This window comes from Pungitius pungitius, chromosome 15 (assembly GCF_949316345.1).
Source record: "Pungitius pungitius chromosome 15, fPunPun2.1, whole genome shotgun sequence".
NCBI classification, from domain to species: domain Eukaryota; kingdom Metazoa; phylum Chordata; class Actinopteri; order Perciformes; family Gasterosteidae; genus Pungitius; species Pungitius pungitius.
The window spans coordinates 11547601-11565610 of record NC_084914.1 but is presented as its reverse complement, the minus strand read 5'-3'; the positions used below and the strand labels follow the sequence as shown (position 1 = coordinate 11565610).

At 42.7% G+C, this 18010-nt stretch overlaps 2 protein-coding genes across 2 annotated transcripts; both read left to right on the top strand.

Annotated features, from left to right (window-relative positions):
• Nucleotides 1–83: 83 nt before the first annotated feature.
• LOC119203744 (collagen alpha-1(IV) chain-like) lies at nt 84–5792 on the top strand. Its single transcript, XM_062557859.1, has 15 exons — nt 84–192; nt 447–531; nt 1142–1184; nt 2398–2469; nt 2824–2958; nt 3179–3223; nt 3642–3758; nt 4211–4270; nt 4393–4428; nt 4676–4738; nt 4858–4893; nt 4984–5025; nt 5134–5217; nt 5325–5369; nt 5718–5792. Exons 2-15 carry the CDS (start codon nt 500–502, stop codon nt 5790–5792), a joined length of 885 nt encoding a protein of 294 aa, XP_062413843.1. The 5' UTR covers nt 84–192; nt 447–499.
• A 314-nt stretch (nt 5793–6106) lies between these two features.
• On the top strand, nt 6107–17646 carry LOC119209562 (collagen alpha-4(IV) chain-like). The gene is made up of 30 exons (XM_037458973.2): nt 6107–6172; nt 6970–7074; nt 7186–7344; nt 7605–7694; nt 8126–8277; nt 8394–8466; nt 10178–10284; nt 10390–10573; nt 10657–10728; nt 10879–10986; nt 11123–11332; nt 11492–11656; nt 11764–11931; nt 12043–12186; nt 12432–12542; nt 12671–12849; nt 13138–13201; nt 13584–13646; nt 13760–13876; nt 14227–14334; nt 14482–14553; nt 14830–14958; nt 15050–15166; nt 15264–15419; nt 15504–15611; nt 15790–15921; nt 16046–16162; nt 16424–16612; nt 16703–16986; nt 17076–17646. The coding sequence occupies exons 2-30, from the start codon at nt 7029–7031 to the stop codon at nt 17361–17363; spliced, it is 3912 nt and encodes a 1303-aa protein (XP_037314870.2). The 5' UTR covers nt 6107–6172; nt 6970–7028; the 3' UTR covers nt 17364–17646.
• Nucleotides 17647–18010: the final 364 nt, after the last annotated feature.

Genomic DNA, 18010 nt, shown 5'->3' with positions numbered 1-18010 from the left:
TAGCTTGGTGCTAAGAAGGGAGGTGGTCTAAGCTCCCTGATGCGGTCCTTCTCCTCACCTCATCCCCCCAAAAACAGTGGCAGTCACTCTGTTTGGTTATCACTGTTACAGAGGCCAGAGATTAGCCTGAATGTTGTCGGAGCGAAACCCTGTCTGGGATTGACCGCAGCGTTTCTGAAATTGGGAATTTGGGTGAGATTTATCATTGATTTTTGTGCATTGGCTGTGATCTGTAGACTAGATTGAGTGTTTGCTTTAATTGCTTAAATTATATAACGTGGTTGGGAGGACCTACTTGTTAATCAGTAGAGTATTTCCATTTTTAGAACAATTGCATGAACTATATTTTACCTCAAAGAAAGTTTTACTTAACCGTCACATAAAACAGACTCTCCTAACGCTCTCATGTGCCTTTGGTGTTTCTTTCTTCCTTTTATCCACTACAGGGGGCAGCACTGAGGCAATTACTCACCTGTTGAGCAGACCTATGCGATGAGAGATGGGATCCTCAGTTACTCTGTGCCCTCTCAGGTGAGTCTCACTGCATGCAAGAATTATTAGCAACAAGAACAATGTTACATGCATACGATCTCTTTTTTGCATCTGTAAAAATGTCTATAAAAATGTAGAATGTTATTATATCGAAAGACAAATGATAAATATTTAAAGGAGAACATTTTTTACCTCCGTCGTGTATGCACGTTATGAGCTCTTGTAGAGTGAATACACGGATATGTCTCGGTCTCATTCTCATCAGGTTTTATGGCATCCACATCTCCTACTTTGTAAACCTTTTACCTCAGGACAAACATACTTATTGTATGTTTACTAAGATGTTCAACACATCTGCATACTTGCCTTCTGGCAACTTAACACGCACACAGGTGCACATTTGAACTCTGTGGTGTCCCCTGCAGTGGGATGACTAAGATAGAAACCTTATTACTAGCTTTCTCTTTCTAAGCTTAAGTGCAACAATGTATCAAGTGGACGTTCTATTCAGATTTAGTTTCATGAACACATGAATTCTGGGATGTTTGTATTTCCACTGATCCTGTATATAAAGCAGTTATTCAAAAGCATTTAGTAACTGTGGCTAAATGAGACTACATTTAACCTATTACTATTATTACATTCACAGCTGGATCCTTGTCCTGGTCATCATTGTGCAACAACTCAATGCAGTAAGGCTTTTCTTAATAAGTCTTCATTACACACACATTTAGATGTATACACTATATAACTACAATGACCAGGGCCGGCTCTAGCCCATTGGCTGCCCTAGGTGATAGTAAGGTTTGCGCCCCCCCCCCCCCCCCCCCACCTGCCACCTACGGCCACTTTGAACCACATCCATTCCATGTTATCATTCTGATATGCATTATAGGTACACTATGTTGTATGTATTACCGTATTTTCGCGACTATAAGGCGCACTGGATTTAAAAAGAAATCCAGATTTTCACCACTGCCGTTTCTCTTCTGTGAGGCCTTCACGAAAGCCTCCTCTAGAGTAGTTTATCTTCACTCTATCAATGTGACACTTTTCATAAAGATTGATATTATTGGGGGGTTTTTTGTGCGGTAAATTGCTATATTTATTATATTTATTCCCCAGATGTTTAGAACACTAACTGGGGTGCCCCTTTATCCTGACAAAATAAAAATTGCCCTAAGTAGTTCCTGAGTTATAACACTTTTTATCATGGGTGTGCAATTTTCTGGCCTTGCTTAGCAATTTTACAACAACTAGTTGCTTTGTTTATCTTTGTGTCAGATGTTTTTATATGTAAATTATAACATTCACATAAAATTGATATTTCATTTAATTGGTGCAGCGGTTTGAACGTATCTTACGGCTAGTTGTTATTTAGCTAATATTTTCCTCAGTGGAGGATTGCCAGTGTTTTTACACTGCTTTCCCGATTTGGTTGCTGCTCTGAATCCATATTACATGTCCAAGATGGTTGTATGTTTTTGGGACAGATGCAAGATATACATGAACTTTTCGACCAAAAGAGAATGTGGGACAGCAGATGTGCGACAGAACTCTATTCCAACCAGAATAACAGGTCTTGTTTATGACACAGGACCTTTGCATTATGAGATTCGGAAAGCGCTATGTTTTCTTTTCTTTCTCACCAAGGTCACAGTGCTCATTATTTACACAAGTCCATGTGAGATGGATTTGTTTAAAGCTTTCTTATCAGGACTTTCCAGTCTTCCCAGGGAAACGTGTTGATTCTCAAGTCTAATTCTCAAGGGTGTACAATTTTGGAGTGTCACAACTTTAACTGTTGTCTGCTCTGCCCCGTTACTGTCTTGTGCTCTGCTTAGAATCACTCAGGGCCTCTCAGTCGCTTTCTGTTGAATGCAATCTGTCTTTTTGTTGTTTCAGGGGGGCATTGAAGGCCCATGTCAGGGAAGAAACTGCTCAGTATGTCAGTGTCGTCCTGCTAAAGGTGCCCGGGTATGAAATTACTTTTGTTTCCCTAAAGTGGTATAAATTATGCTAATTACGCTCTCATTTGTAAGGTTGATGCTATTAATTTGATTATCTTAACTTGAAATATATTAAACTACAGGAAATAGTCACATTCATTTATCCAAAAATACGTTAAATGTTCAAGTTCTCAAATAGAGTAGTACAAGAATAGCATAAAAATGTATTTAAAATATAGGAAACTAGTTTCCATTATTTTCCCAAAATTTTGATTGTAAAACCTCAATATTAAAAAAAAAACAATACTAAATTCCTTGGTTGTGGATAAAGAGATGAAAAAATATATATATTATTAATTTAATATATTTTTTGTCTTTGTAGGGAGGTCCAGGGAAGCCAGGCCAGCCAGGCCCCCGAGGACCAGTGGGTCCACGGGGATTTGAAGGGTCACTTGGAGAGAAGGGCAGGAGGGGAGCAGAGGGATCGCATGGCCGAGAGGGGCCCAAAGGAGACAGCGTTAGTGTGCATGCTCATGCTTTGTTTCATGATAGAAACAACTTGAAAGCACGACTGATACTGCACGAAAGTATATCTAATGATCACAATAAGTGTACATTATTAACCCTATTCATGTGAGTAGTTGTAAATCTGCCAGTAATAAAAAGGTTTGGGTTGTTAGTGAATACGGCAAAATAGCCCTGTAATGAATGCCGTCGACATTTCTTTTACATTTCAGGGCAAGGCAGGTGTTCCTGGTTTCCCTGGTCATGATGGCTTACAGGTAAGTAAACCAATACCAATGTTAAATATGTCTGTAAATCAGAGAAGTACAGAGGCAGATCAAAATGAAAACAATAATCCCATAGAGTTGTGTACATTTTTCTTACAAAAGGTAGAGTAGATCCTTGATATACAGATATCATACCGTTTTACAATTGTTCAAATGTTATTCCAAACTGTATAACTGCCCAGTTCACACATGTGATATAAAATGTTGGTGACTCCACAGTAAATAGTGCAGTGATTTGAAACCTGTGTCTGCTGTTCCCTTTAGTGGCCACATCTTGGCTCTCTGGAGATGGTTCTTGTTGGTTGTGCTTTCGGCCCAATGCAGCTTCCACTTAACTTAAAGTGTTTTTTGTTAAATCAAAAGCTTAACCAGAATGTAGTTATGGAATTTAAATAAGTTAATTCTACAGGGCCACCCTGGAGCAGGCGGTGAGCCCGGTGTGCCAGGGCTGGATGGCTGTAATGGGACAAGGGGTCGGCCAGGAGGTTGGGGTTTTCCTGGTTTAGATGGTCACCATGGACCGCCGGTGAGTGGAGCTCCTGCTCTGATGTTTCTGTTGGTCGTTACTAAGTCAGTAACGTCAGTTACTCAGGGAAGCCACCTTCAAATCTCCTTTTCCTTTCGACAAAACTTAAGCAGCAAAGTAAAGCACACGGGATTCGTTCTTTTTCGGATGTTTTCTGATGTACTGTACAATGTACAATGGCAGCATTCAGATTCTGTGGCAAATCCTGAATCATGTGTCATTCAAAGAACACTAAGCAGATGCAAGCTACGGATATTGTAGGGACTAACCAACTAAATAATAAACATTAGTACTGGATGTTCAACATTCTCATTGGCCATTTCTTAGGGTTTTGGGACTTTGTCTAGTATTGAAAACTATGTATGAATATGAAATGCTGTACCGGCTCCTTTCACTGTGCTATGTTCTTTCGTTATGCTTGCAATGTAACGTTTATTGTGTCTTCTCATCAGGGATTACAAGGACGTAAAGGAATAAAAGGAGAGTACCGTGTTACCCTTCCAGGGCTTCCGGTAAGTTCCTCCAGTCTGGGGTGTCTCAGATAAAAAAGGACTGGGCTTCAGCACTGTCAACCCAATTTCTGTCCATCCAAATTCATACTGCTTTATAGTTTAAAGTCATTCACATCTTACAGGGGAATCGTGGAAGAGATGGACAACATGGTCCACCTGTAAGTTTTCTTTTCTTATTAGTAAAGTAGTACTCATCCGATATTCAGCTGTAAGATGAATTAAGGGTTGATTGTTTTGAGCATTGTCACAGCTTCGTGGCACTTTGTTGACCACAGAAACTGAGCTGTGACCTTGAGCAAGTCAGTTTTGAGGCCACAACAAAAGGAAATAAAACATTATTGTAATTAGTTACACTCAATTTCCCATTTACTTCCTTTAACACAGTGTTTCTTTTGTTTTTTTAAGGGTAGACAAGGAGTAATTGGGTTAAAAGGTGACATGGGCCCTCCTGGCCTTCTGGGACTTGAGGTAAAAAATGTCATTCTGTATAGTTGTTTTTATACATACACTGCATCCGCAATAAATGGGATATATTTATGATGTACATTAGAAAAATAAATGCTTACATTATGTGTGATGCAATTTAGGGATTGGAAGGACCTAAAGGTGTGAGAGGAGAACCGGTGAGTCACAGCTTTTACAACTTTGCCAGTGCTGAAAGAATATCCTTCACACATACATAGAACCGTAGTAATCTTCTTGTTGCTGTGTAGGGGGACCCAGGAGGATCACTAGCAGGAACTGAAGGTGACGATGTAAGAAAACACTTTTCGCCTTTAACAGCCATGCACTGTGTCTGTGTAAGGGTTCATAAGCGTCTTTAAACCAGCAAACGGTTTCACCTGCTTAATACCTTATTGCAGGGTGAGCAAGGCCGACCTGGCCCACAAGGACCGGCAGAAGTCAAAGAATTCCCTCCAGACTTCCTTCCACCCAAAGGCCACAAGGTGAAGGAAAAACGCTCATTTGTATTTATATAAGTCTGTTAATTTTTAACTACTGCATTGAACTGTATGAAGACAAAAAAACCATTCTCTTCTTTCTTGCTTCTCAGGGAGACCAAGGTCTTTCTGGACCATGTGGACCGAAGGGCGTTAGCGTGAGTTTTTTCCCACATATAAGCACGCTGTTAGGCCCAAAGAAAGGTATTTAATCTGCATTTTTTTCCTTGTCAGGGTGGTAGAGCAGACATCCAAGCAATAAAAGGAGAGCAAGGAATACTTGGTTTTCCTGGAGTCAGGGTAGGTGACTCAACTCAAACTGCATCATTGTTTTAGACAAACATTGTAATCACCCAACTATTTCCATCTCTAGGGTATTCAAGGAATTCCTGGTATAGATGGACCTCCAGGACCTGAGGTACACAGTGACATCAGAGATCTCAGCTTCCCCGTATGTTATCATACATAGGAAGTTTTTAAGGCTCAATACATTTATGTATTTTCAGGGTTTGCATGGAGAGAAAGGCTTTCCAGGTCTCATTGGAAGAAATGGACCAAAGGTGAGCATCAACGCCAACTGAAAGGGCATGACAGTTTGAATCAGCTGCAAACAGACACCACTTATAGCAATTGTAATTCAAGTGCAAAGTGCAAGTTGGAAGAAAACTACAAAGACATTTTTAATGATAAAACGGATCCATACTGTCCTGCAGTGAAGACTGTAGAGCGCAACTTTGTCATACGTTGTCTGCTGCCCTCTAGTGGTGGCTCAATGGGAGAAGTTGAATTATTGGTTGAGACTTGCCATTTCTGATTGTACTTCTCATCTTTATATATACATTATGTATCATCATTGACATTTTTCTCCATTGCTGTGTTTGTACCCAACAGGGTTACCCAGGAGATCCAGGTCTCCCTGGTACCCCTGGTCACCTGAACAATGGAAATGGAAATGTTAGAGGTGAGACCATAGCAGCTGCCCCAGTGGCTTTATTGGAATAGTGATGTTGTAATGACATAATTTCTTGATTAAAATGTCAACAGTTCACAATCTTAGTCTTGCTGTTTTGGCCAATGTTACTACAGAATGTTTGCACAACAATGTTTTCATCGCTGTCTTTGCGGAGATGTTGGACATACACTCCACCTCACTGGAAAGTTTTTTACAGTCCAGTGGGATGTTTAACCGAGACATACTATATCATGCAAAATCTTTGAAATAAAACAAGTTTTTGCTGGCTGCCCAGTTTTGAAACTTCATTCAGCGAGCCATTTTAATTTGGCTCTCCCTTGTATGTCGCATGCAGCTTATAAAAACATATCGCTTCTCATCAGAGCATCGCCACCCTTGGCTTGAGAACTGCCTTTGTTATGGTGCACAGTATTTACAACATTTTGCAATGTTTTTTAAGGTTTTCCAGGGCTTAAAGAAACTAACGCTAAAGGAGGTAATTTGCAGATAAAGCGTGAATACAGGTTTATTCAGACAATTATTTTGAAAATATTAAGTTATAAATATTCAGTAATGTTCAGTAAAAACCTAGAATACAAATTTGAGACTGAAAATGAGTGATATGATATGAGTCATTTTTTTACATTACATTACATTACATGTCATTTAGCTGACGCTTTTATCCAAAGCGACGTACAATATTCCAGATGCACAACTCTTTGTAGAAAACTACTTACTAAAATTAGTGTGTAAAAAATGACCAGGTATTACTGACTTTTTCATGGCCCTATGTCTGTATGAGTCAGGTGTTCAAGGTGATCCAGGGTATCCTGGAACTCCTGGACCTCAAGGTGACCCTGGGAACATGGGCATGCATGGACCTCCTGGCGCACCAGGGTTAACAATACCAGGTCAGAGTGTGTCATATTCAACTTTCACAGGATTTGACCGACAGCTAGAAACTCAGTCAGTCTTTATTTTACCTTTGTTGAATTTTTATTTTGTCTCGCACACCTTCCTAGAAGAGCCGGGTCGGCCTGGCTCACGAGGGCCCCTTGGTCCGAAGGGCTTCAAAGGAGAGAAAGGGAGGTATAACAACTTTGAAAATCTGTTTCCGGGAGTAAAGGGACCTAAAGGACTCCTCGGACCTAAAGGTGTCACTGGTTTCCCAGGTCCTCCAGGTATAATATTGCTTCCTTCATATTAGACAGAATAGTTTCTTATATGTGTTAGTTAATTTTACAAATATAATTAGATTATTTGAATGTTCTGTTTTTGTGCATGTTCATTACTTGCTAATGGGCTTGGATGTGTCTTGCTGGGTATAGCACCTTCTTGGTTATGATGTGGAGGTGATTTCTCAATGACTTACTAAACAAATTCATGCATTTGCTGAATTTCTATTCATGTCGTTCAATATTTGTTGCTGGATGATCCACAGGTTACTTCCGTGAGCCTGGCAAACCAGGAGACCCTGGTGACATGGGACACAGAGGATCTCCTGGAAACCAAGGGGCCATGGGACTTAAAGGTGATCTGTGCCAGTTCATACCATCAGTTAATCCCATAAGCAGAGGTTGTGTTCCTCTCTATGTGTACTGACTTCTGTTGCAATCTAAAAACTAGTATTATGTGAATATACTAGAACATACTGTATGTTGTATAGTTATAGATACACAATGTGGGGGATGTGGCACATGGAGTAGAGAGGGTGCGCTGGGAACCGCAAGGTTGGCCGTTGGACTCCTGGCTGCTCCATGTCCCATGTTGAAGTGTCCCTGAGCAAGACACCCAACCCCTACCTGCTCCCGGGGGCAAAAAAAACATGGGTTAAAAATGCATTGTAAGTCGCTTTGGATAAAAGTGTCAGCCAAATGACATGTCATGTAAAGTTTTTCAGTGTTTGAATATGCGTCATCGTAGTTACACATTTATATTATTTTTAACATGTCTGTCTTCCAGGTTGTCCAGGGGAATGTAACTGTAGGTCTGCTGGTGGAAGCGAAGGCCCCTCTGGTCCTGCTGGTTACCCAGGACATCCGGGGTTACCTGGATCTCAGGGACTTAAAGGGGACCCAGGGCTAAAAGGATTTGAGGGTCCAAAAGGACCACATGTAATGGCCGCAGGACTCTAACCAACTAATAGTTTACATACATTTTCTTGAACATGTATGAATATAAGATGGAAACGTTGTTGATGGAAATGTTTTATCTGACATTGTATGTTCAGGGTTTTCAAGGAATTCCTGGCAGTAAAGGACAAAAGGGTCAAAAGGGTGAATCCTTCTCGGTAGATGCTGAAGGTAAGCACCAGCATAAAACCTGTTGTTAGGGTTTGTGGTGGTGTTCGGACCCCAAAGCAGACACGGAGGAGCAGGTAGTGAACAAAGGTGAGTTTATTGGCTGTGTAGGCAGGTGCCGGCTGGAGCGGCAGGGTGCGGGCTGGCTGGAGGATCCACGAAGAGGCGAGGATTGTGGCCGAGCGAAGAGGCACAGGGTGCAGGCTAGTGTTGTTACCTCCGACTCTCCTGCTTTGAAGCTTGTGTCGAAATATGAACCAGTGCAAGGCGAAGCAAATGTATCGGTGCTTGGTTCGTTTGCTGCTGATCACGTGATCAGTGACGTCCGAAGCTTCGTTCCAGCGCACAGTCAAGTGACCGCTTCGATTTGATTCAAATGGGCGTGAAACAGGGTTCGGGCTCGTCTGTTTGATACAAAGTCAGTGTTGATGTGAGTAGCAAAGAGCAAATTTACAATGGAACCTTTTGGCAAAGAGGTCGCTCCGAGATGTGGGAGCACTTCAGTTTGATTTCCTCTAACAAGGTTGGCAATAGGCAGGTTATGTCATTTGTATTGTGTAATTATTAATTAATTATGGATGTTCATAATATCTCAATAAAAGCACCTTAATATCCTGTGATAACAAACCTGTACAATCACTGCCCCACTGACCTTTGCTCTGTAAATCACTTCCCACATTCCAGATTCAAACAATTCTCATCAGTCCATATGACTGCCATGAAGTGCACATGCAGTAGGAAGCACTTGCTGCTATTTTAAATTATATTGCTTACATATAACTCTGTACTATATATATATTCTATTAATTCTTCTGCTAGTAGGATCACAAACATACATGCACAAAGGTGCAGAAAGACACATAGATAAGTGTTTGTTCCACTTCTTCCCAATGTACAGAGAATTGAAAAACACAAACAAGGACACAATTCAAACCTGAAAAACAATAGTTGTATTCATATAGGAATCCATGTATTTAATAGATGATTTATTGGTTCAACATAATCATGATCAACCCACAGAGAGTGGGCCAAAATACACTGGAAGGCTATTCGAAACATGCACTACAAGTTTTCAACAGCAGAGGTCATCATAGAGTTTGTGATGCATTGAATGAATGAACCTTTTTCTGATACAATTGTCTGGAAAGCTTCACTGGTTCAGAAAGCTTCATTTTGCCATCACTAGTGCAGGCTGGAGCGTCAGGGTGCAGGCTAGAGCGGCAGGGTGCAGGCTGGCTGGAGGGTCCACCGAGAAGCGAGGTTTGCAGCCGAGCGAAGAGGCACAGGGTGGTTCAAGCTCTATGGGAGCTTGACGGAATAATCTGGCGCCGGCTTGTTGAGCGGACAAAGACTATAGAGTGGGGGTGATTACAATTGAGTGCAGGTGCACCTGCAAGGGGAAACAGGGAAGGGGAGGAGGAGAGAGGAAAACAACAATAAGCACTATACAAATCCTCACACCTGTACCGGATTATTGTACAAGCTAAGAAAATATATGTTTTAAATGTTTGGATAATCAAGCTATACAGGGGATGGCAAAATTCAAGTGAAGATTTATTTGTTAAGCAAATTAGCTTGAAACAAAAAGTAAAAGATTTGTCTGATGATAACTTTGTGCTTTTTTCAAATATGATGTCTGCTCTATACATAGCTGTACTAAAGGTTATTAAATATTAATAGCCTATTATCTTCAGTTAATTTTTGTTGTTGAAAGGTGCCAAGGGGAACAAAGGAGTCCCTGGACATTCTGGTCCTCCTGGAGAAGCGGGTAGGCCAGGACGTGATGGCCCCTCTGGACCTGCGGGGGAACATGGACCTCCAGTAAGAGTGTATATTTTAAGTTCCATACACATAATTTATGGAACAGAAAAAAACATTCCACCTATTTGGCTTTGCAAAATATTTGATCAGGTAATGGTTTTGCAGGGTGCTGGATATATAGGATTACCTGGTCCCAAAGGTTATCATGGTGTTGCTGGACCAAAAGGGTTTCAAGGCCTTATCGGCCCCTCAGGTCCTGGTATTTCAGGTCCAAAGGGGCAGTCTGGACCCAAAGGTTATCAGGGACTTCCTGGCCACCCGGGCATTCCTGGTCGAAAAGGCACTCCAGGTCAGAGACTTGGTTGAATTCAGAGAATTTTACACAAAAAGCCAGTATCATGGGTTAAAGGTATGTTGTGTTTGTGTCACCAGGTGAAACGAGGGAATGTTGTCATGAAGAGGTGATTGGATCACCTGGTCCAAAGGGAGAGCCTGGCTCACCGGGTAAGTTTTATATACACCATCACTGCATTAATGCACAGTCAGAAAAAAATTGCCAGTCCAAAAATCCAATTTTTCTAAAGTTTTGGGATTACTTGCTAAAAAGTTAATGATTGAAGTATTGCACTAAACAATATATCATGACACTTGTAGGGTTTCCAGGTGAGCCAGGAAGGGATGGTCCTATGGGAGCTGTGGGACTCCCAGGACCAAAAGGCATGAAAGGCGATGACAGTAGAACTGGAGGAATTGGACTGCTTGGTAACAACTCCCACAATGTTGTCAAATTTAAATTATCATCATCTTTCACCAGTGGGGCAATATTTATGGAATGTATCTGTTAATCATTAATTATACAGGTACAGTAGATCTGTCTTATTTGTAAAATGCCCTCCAGGTTTAAATGGGGATCAAGGGGACCCTGGTCCTAGTGGAATTAGCCAGGATGGCCCTCCAGGTCTTCCTGGGTTGCCAGGATTTCTAGGTAGGAAGGGTGACCCAGGAGATATCCTTTCTGCCAGGCCAGGTGCTACTGGCCTACCTGGCCTACCTGGGGCTCTTGGACCAAGTGGACTTCGAGGAATTCCTGGAAATCTAGGGCCTCAAGGTATGTTTTATACATATTAGGGTGAACACAAACAAACTCAACTCAGGCTTAAGTTAATGTTACATAAAGCACTCAATTAGATCTACTCAAGCTGCAGTACACTTCACATTCTGTCCTGAAAATTGGAATAATTTGACCAATGCTGTCTTTTAATAACAGGCGCACAAGGCCAGCCTGGGCGACCTGGTTGGAAAGGAGAGCCAGGTGACAATGGTGTCCCTGGAAACACTGGTCCCCGTGGTCCACCCTGCACTTTGTGTGACCGGATTGGAACTCCAGGCCCCTCAGGCCTCCCAGGAAACCCTGGACAGAGGGGAGAATCAGGTGGGCACACAGAAACAGCAAGCAAAATTGTGATGTCTCTTAAACAATTAAAGATCCATTTCAGATAATATTTATGGATTTGTTTTCATTATCATATTGCTGCATAGGCCACTCTGGCCAGAAAGGTTTTAAAGGAGCTGTAGGTCCACCTGGTCATGGGCAAAGTGGTCCACAAGGTTTCCCTGGCCCACCCGGTTTGCCAGGCCCAGCTGGGCCAAGAGGCCCTGCTGGTGCCTCAGGAGATCCTGGGGTCGATGGCTGGCCAGGACAGAAAGGTGAACCACTTGTCTGTCATGCAGTCATGTCTACACACTATCAACAATGATTCATGTCGGTAAAGCAATCTTCCCTGATTGGAATAAAGCTTTTCCTTACAATTCATCTAGGTGAAAGGGGGTATGTAGGCAGGAATGGGGCCAGTGCTTTACCAGGTGGTCCTGGACCTGCAGGACCCAGAGGTAAACAAGGAGAAAGAGGCTTTGATGGTCACCCTGGTGGTACTGGACCCCAAGGACAGCCCGGTAATAAAGGTAAGTCTCTTTATGCATCCAAAAACTATGATGACGCATGGTGTAGACAACACAGTCCAGGAAAAGATTTGTGAGTCTCAGGCCGTTCTACCTACCCCAAAGAGTCCAGTAATATCCTCATCTGTTTTGTTTATGTTACTTCCAATGGCAATCCATCAAGGTGCTGCGCCACAGGTGGCAGACTGTGTTCACAAAGAACTAGAGCGCACTGACCCGATTTTTTCTCAACTCTGTGGCCCATACAGGTATGATCGGTCGACCCGGATCAAGAGGACCTCCCATCGTAGTAAATGTAATAAAAGGCGCATTGGGACTTCCAGGAAGGAGGGGGCCATCAGGAGAAACGGGATCTGCAGGCAATGAAGCTGTCACTTTACTCACAAACCTTTTTTTAAACAAGATTATCCGAATGACATAACTACACACACATACAATAGATTGTGATTAATTGCACAGGACTACCACATTGTTTTTCTACCTATAGGCTCAAAGGGTCCAAGGGGTGCCCCAGGTGATTCAGGGCCTGATGGACGGCCTGGTTCGTCAGGGTTTAAAGGCAGCACTGGTGTTCCAGGCACAGCAGGAACACCTGGACTTCCTGGGTTCCAAGGGATCAAAGGTTTCCCTGGTTCAAGGGGATATCCTGGACATGATGGAGATCTGGTACATAATGACCCAAATGTCTTCATAAATGTGGAGATGGCTTGTCTTTCCAATAGACACCCAAATGGAATTGAACAGTCTCTAAATCACAGCCATTATGCGCCAGGAAAGATGTCATGCTTTGTGAGAACAGCATTGATTAGGTTTAAGGCTCGTCCTACACAGCTTACGTAATATATATATCATATATGTTACATACAGTATGGGAGAAGTGTAATGGAACATGATTAATTATATGTCAGTCTCTGATAGTAGATAATAGTTTGACTATGTTGATGTCTGTTAAAGGGAGATGAGGGGCCAAGGGGGAAAATTGGTATCCCAGGGTTACTAGGATATCGAGGAGCCAAGGGTGAGTCAAACATATATTAATAGATAATGATTAAATGATTAAAGAGAAAGACTAGTTTACAAAATACATTGCCTTAAGTATTGTGGTGACCAACCTTTAAGGCAATAGCACCAAAGTTATGGAATGCTCTGCCATGCACCTGTACGGTTAGCTTAAGACACACCTGTTAAGACTGCCGTTTGGGAAATATCTTACGCTCTTAATCGTTTTGATTTATGTTTCTATTGTTCTTAAATAGAAGTTTTAAAAAACATAAACATATTTTAAATGATTAACCATTGTATGTCACATTGTATAATTTATGCGTTATCTCCTGTCAAGCTCTTTGTGAAAATAAATTACAATACAATACATTTTACTGTTACTTGCAAATCCGTTCCAGGTGAGCAAGGAAGATCTTGTAACAAACCTGGTCCACCTGGACCCAAAGGATTGCCAGGGGATGGTGAGTTTAAACAAATGCCACACAAATATGAAGGAAGTTACAGAAGTTAAGTGATGGAAATAGACCCAAATTCACTTTCAAGTTTGTCTTGAGGATGTCTGTCATTGTCCAAGACTACAGTATATGCAGCGGGAGTCCAGGAGATCCAGGGGACCCAGGACCCTGGGGAATGTCAGGACAGCCCGGACACCAAGGGATGGTCGGTGAACCAGGAAAACAAGGAGGACCAGGTAATTTCCGTATTTGACAATGAATGATGCTTTGGTTCTCGTCAGGGAAAGTTCTCTTATGTGTTAGTTAACCACACAGTTGTAAATCTCAATACGCTTTAAACAACATTGTGGTAGTAACCAAGATCATTTGTTCTCACATAATGTAAAGCTAACTTTTAGACATAAATGACAATTAGACATAAATGCACAAAACGTGCCATCCAATGGCAATAAATGAGAATGATTTTTTATGGTGTATCCAATTTTCTCTTTCAGTCACTAAAACAGGGTGAGCCAGATGTTTAAGTACTATGAATCTTAAGCTGATATACATGTGTTGGAGCTTTTTTATGTGTGCGTCTCTATAGGTTTCCTTGGACCTCGTGGGCCATCAGGCCATCCAGGTTTTCCAGGTGTTCCAGGAGATCGTGGCGGTCTGGGACCCATGGGCCCACCCGGCCAATATGGGCCTCCAGGTACTAACATAATGTCAGGATACAGGCATCATAATGCTATATAATTTATTTGTATTTACTTGCATTCTGTTTCAATGGGACTCGCTGAAGTGTCTGCTAATTATCTAACAAGTTTATACATGAGTTGCAATATGAATGTATGTTTAGGTCCCTCTGGATCACCGGGTCTGGATGGATTGGATGGGCTTAGAGGTCCAAAAGGGATAAAAGGAACAAGTGGTAAGAAGGGGTTTTATCATAATTTTTAAGTAGTAGTAATAGTTTAGCAATCAGTTTTTTTGCATGTCTTTTATTGCTTGTCTTTCTGTGTACAATTGATGTTCATGTAGTATATAGTCCACTGCAGCTTTCAGTTAAATAAAACAAGATTGTGTAATAATTCAAGTAAACTAATTTACACATAGTACACATTTTACTTAGCCAGGACTCATTGGGGCATAATATGTTATTCTTTTTTACTATTAAAATTTAAATACAGTTATTTATTACTTCAAGGCACAGGAATACCTGGCCTCCCGGGACCTGATGGTTTTCCTGGAGTCAAAGGTGTCATGGGTCAGCAAGGACCTCCAGGGGACATATTTTCTGGGGACAAGGGCCATAGGGGTCCACCGGGCCCAACAGGTATCATCATTATTATAACCAATGTCATCTGTCTGTACTGCTCGGGGTGAAGTGACACAACTTTTCCAACTTTTCTGTATTTCTTCCCGAGGTCTTCCAGGATTTCCAGGTGAACCTGGTGAATCTGGGGACCCTGGCAAAGGACCCTGCCAGTGTTCACCTGGACCTAACGGAGAACAAGGATATGGAGGCCCCCCAGGACCCTCAGGTGTGTTCCTATTTACATTCTGACTGGATATTTAACCGGGTATCTGTGCCTTTTCTATCTGTTTGCCGGCAACTGGAATTTTCCTTTGGGTTTTAAGGACCTCCTGGGGAGCCAGGCGCTCCAGGCAGCAGCATTTTCACCATAGGAGACCCTGGCCCAGTTGGTGTTCCAGGGTCACCAGGTCGTAAGGGAAACAGGGGCCTGCCAGGGCCTCCTGGGTCTCAGGGCCACCCAGGCTTTTACGGATCAAAAGGTACATTAGAATTGCGTATCGCTACCACCGGTATTTACAATGCTTATTATTGCAATCACTCTAAATGTTGCTGGACTTTCACAGGTGAGAGAGGGCCTGCTGGTTCTACTGGTCCCCCAGGACCCAGAGGTCAGATCGGGGTTCCTGGGCCTTGGGGCCGCAAGGGAGCAACAGGCCCAGCTGGAGAAACAGGTAAGCGGAAGGATTAGAGGTAAACTTATAGCTCTCTGCCACTATGTCACTCATAGTGAAGGCTTTTTTGCTTTAAATAGGTGTGCATAGACAACTGTACACACATACAGCATGTCTGTACGGATAAAACATAAAACCTTTATGTGTTGTGATTCTCCGTTATTTAACATTTTTACAGGTGCAAAAGGTGCTCCTGGTGATTATTTCGACGAAGAGATGGCACCCCCTGGACTCCCAGGACCAAGGGGTCCCTCCGGACCTGTGGGATTCCCTGGGGACATAGGTCCTCCTGGGACTCCAGGACGTAAAGGCAAGATATGCTTGTTTATATATGCTCTGCATATGTATATGTATTCCCATATCTGTATCTGTATCTCCTCCCTTGTCTGAATGTGTGTATGTTGGTCCTTGATCGTTGTATCCGTGTGTTCCAGGACAGAAGGGCCACACAGGGTTTGTGGGTCTCCCTGGCAAACTGGGTCCTGCTGGTCGTAATGGTCCTGTTGGAGACGCAGGAGATGCTGGTCAGCTCGGATTTTCTGGACCTCAAGGTAAATAATCAGATGCAGTCATCTATCAATTTGGCACTAGGAGTTGATCGGATTGCAAATGAAAATGGCAGTGATAACTGCTGGTTCCCATCAAAAAACACTTTTGTCTGACCAGTTTTAACAAGTCAAAAGTATGGACATTTTATTCATTTCATTCAAAGAGAAAGTGTGTCCAAACTTTAGACTGGAACTGTACCTCCAACATATAGCTCCCATCCTTGTCCCCTGTCACCCACTTGTTCAACCCCATCCATCCTCCAGGTCTCCCAGGTCCACCCGGTGATCCAGGTAACCCCGGCCAAGTGGAGACGTTAAGGTCAGGCTTTCTGTTGGTAATCCACAGTCAGTCAGTTCAGGTGCCACAGTGCCCTGAAGGCAGCAGTCAGATTTGGGTGGGCTACAGTTTGGTCTACTTGGATGGACAAGAGAAGGCTCACACTCAAGATCTGGGTACGCGTCAGCTTTAAGTGCATCTTTGTTGGAATTGATGCATTAGTGCTCTTCTCTCTCTCTCACACATTTTACTTTCTCGTCCTGTAGGACAGGCTGGTTCTTGCCTCCCAATTTTCTCCACCATGCCCTTCTCCTACTGCAACAAAGGCGCCTGTCACTACTCTAGTCGCAACGACAAGTCCTACTGGCTCTCCACTACTGCTCCCATACCCATGATGCCCCTGTTTGGCCCGGAGATTAGCTCCCACATCAGCCGCTGTGTGGTGTGTGACACAGTTTCACCTGCAGTGGCTTTTCACAGCCAGGATTTTAAAGTCCCTGCATGCCCACCTGGCTGGAGGAGTCTGTGGAAGGGCTACTCTTTCCTCCTGGTGAGTCTAGTAGAAAGCAAAGCTTGTTCATGAAATATACAGGCTGTGTTATTAACTTATATCCACCCTGCTGCACTTTTTCTCTTCAGCACACAGGGGCAGGTGACGAGGGGGGTGGCCAGTCTCTGGCTTCTTCCGGAAGCTGCCTCAAGGATTTCCGAACTCACCCTGTGATAGAGTGCCAGGGTGCGCGGGGCTCTTGTCACTACTTTGCCAACATCTACAGTTTTTGGCTGACTACTGTCAGTGAGACGGAGCAGTTTGTCACCCAGAGGTCTGGCACCCTCAAGGCAGCTGAGCGGCAGCGTCACAAAGCCAGTCAGTGTCATGTCTGCCTCAAAGAACATAATCAAGGAGGTCTTTTCACTTTTAGTTAATCCTTTTATTCAAAGTTTTTCTGTTTCTACTCAGAGTAATAGATTATATATGATTGTAACGTGTTTGATTACTAGGGGGTTCTGTTGGGGTTTCACAGAGATGAAGTAAAAGTTGCTGGTTAGTAATTAAACTTGCAGCAGTAATTGCACTTTTGGCACTGAGACTCCTCGTCTGACCTCTTTTGCGCTGGATCGCCACTACTGCCAATGTAGACTAGGAGACAAATAATCCATGCAAACAAATAGAGCTGAGGCCAATCACACGTCCACCTGGCACCGTTCCCTGAGCCACTCCCCCACTCTGTCCCCTCTGCAGCCCAGCCAAACCACGCCAGCCACCACAATGATATGCAACAAAGAATTTATATATGTTGTTATCTTTATCTGATACCATGTTGCTTCCACTCTATCCCTTCTCTGGCATTATTTTCAACAACCTGCTATTTCTTAGTTGATCATCTTGCTAGACTACTTGAAGATTTTGTAACAATTTATTTTCATACTTGGATAAATACTTTGAAGACCTTCTTTCTTCATCCAAGTTGTTCTCTTCAAATAAAATGTTTGCGAGTCGTACACAGTTCAAAAGTGTCCTCAATTTGGAAAAACAACAGCCAGTATGCAGAAATCCCAAGATCATTTCAACA

What these genes read in the sequence shown, in the direction of transcription:
- LOC119203744 (XM_062557859.1), top strand. Translation starts at nt 500, where the DNA reads ATGGGATCCTCAGTTACTCTGTGCCCTCTCAG. An exon ending in CAGGAACTGAAGGTGACGAT is followed by an intron (nt 5,026 to 5,133) that starts GTAAGAAAACAC and finishes ACCTTATTGCAG; the next exon opens with GGTGAGCAAGGCCGACCTGG. An exon ending in TTCCACCCAAAGGCCACAAG is followed by an intron (nt 5,218 to 5,324) that starts GTGAAGGAAAAA and finishes CTTGCTTCTCAG; the next exon opens with GGAGACCAAGGTCTTTCTGG.
- LOC119209562 (XM_037458973.2), top strand. Translation starts at nt 7,029, where the DNA reads ATGGGCATGCATGGACCTCCTGGCGCACCAGGGTTAACAATACCAG. An exon ending in TGGAGGAATTGGACTGCTTG is followed by an intron (nt 10,987 to 11,122) that starts GTAACAACTCCC and finishes AATGCCCTCCAG; the next exon opens with GTTTAAATGGGGATCAAGGG. An exon ending in TGGACAGAGGGGAGAATCAG is followed by an intron (nt 11,657 to 11,763) that starts GTGGGCACACAG and finishes ATTGCTGCATAG; the next exon opens with GCCACTCTGGCCAGAAAGGT.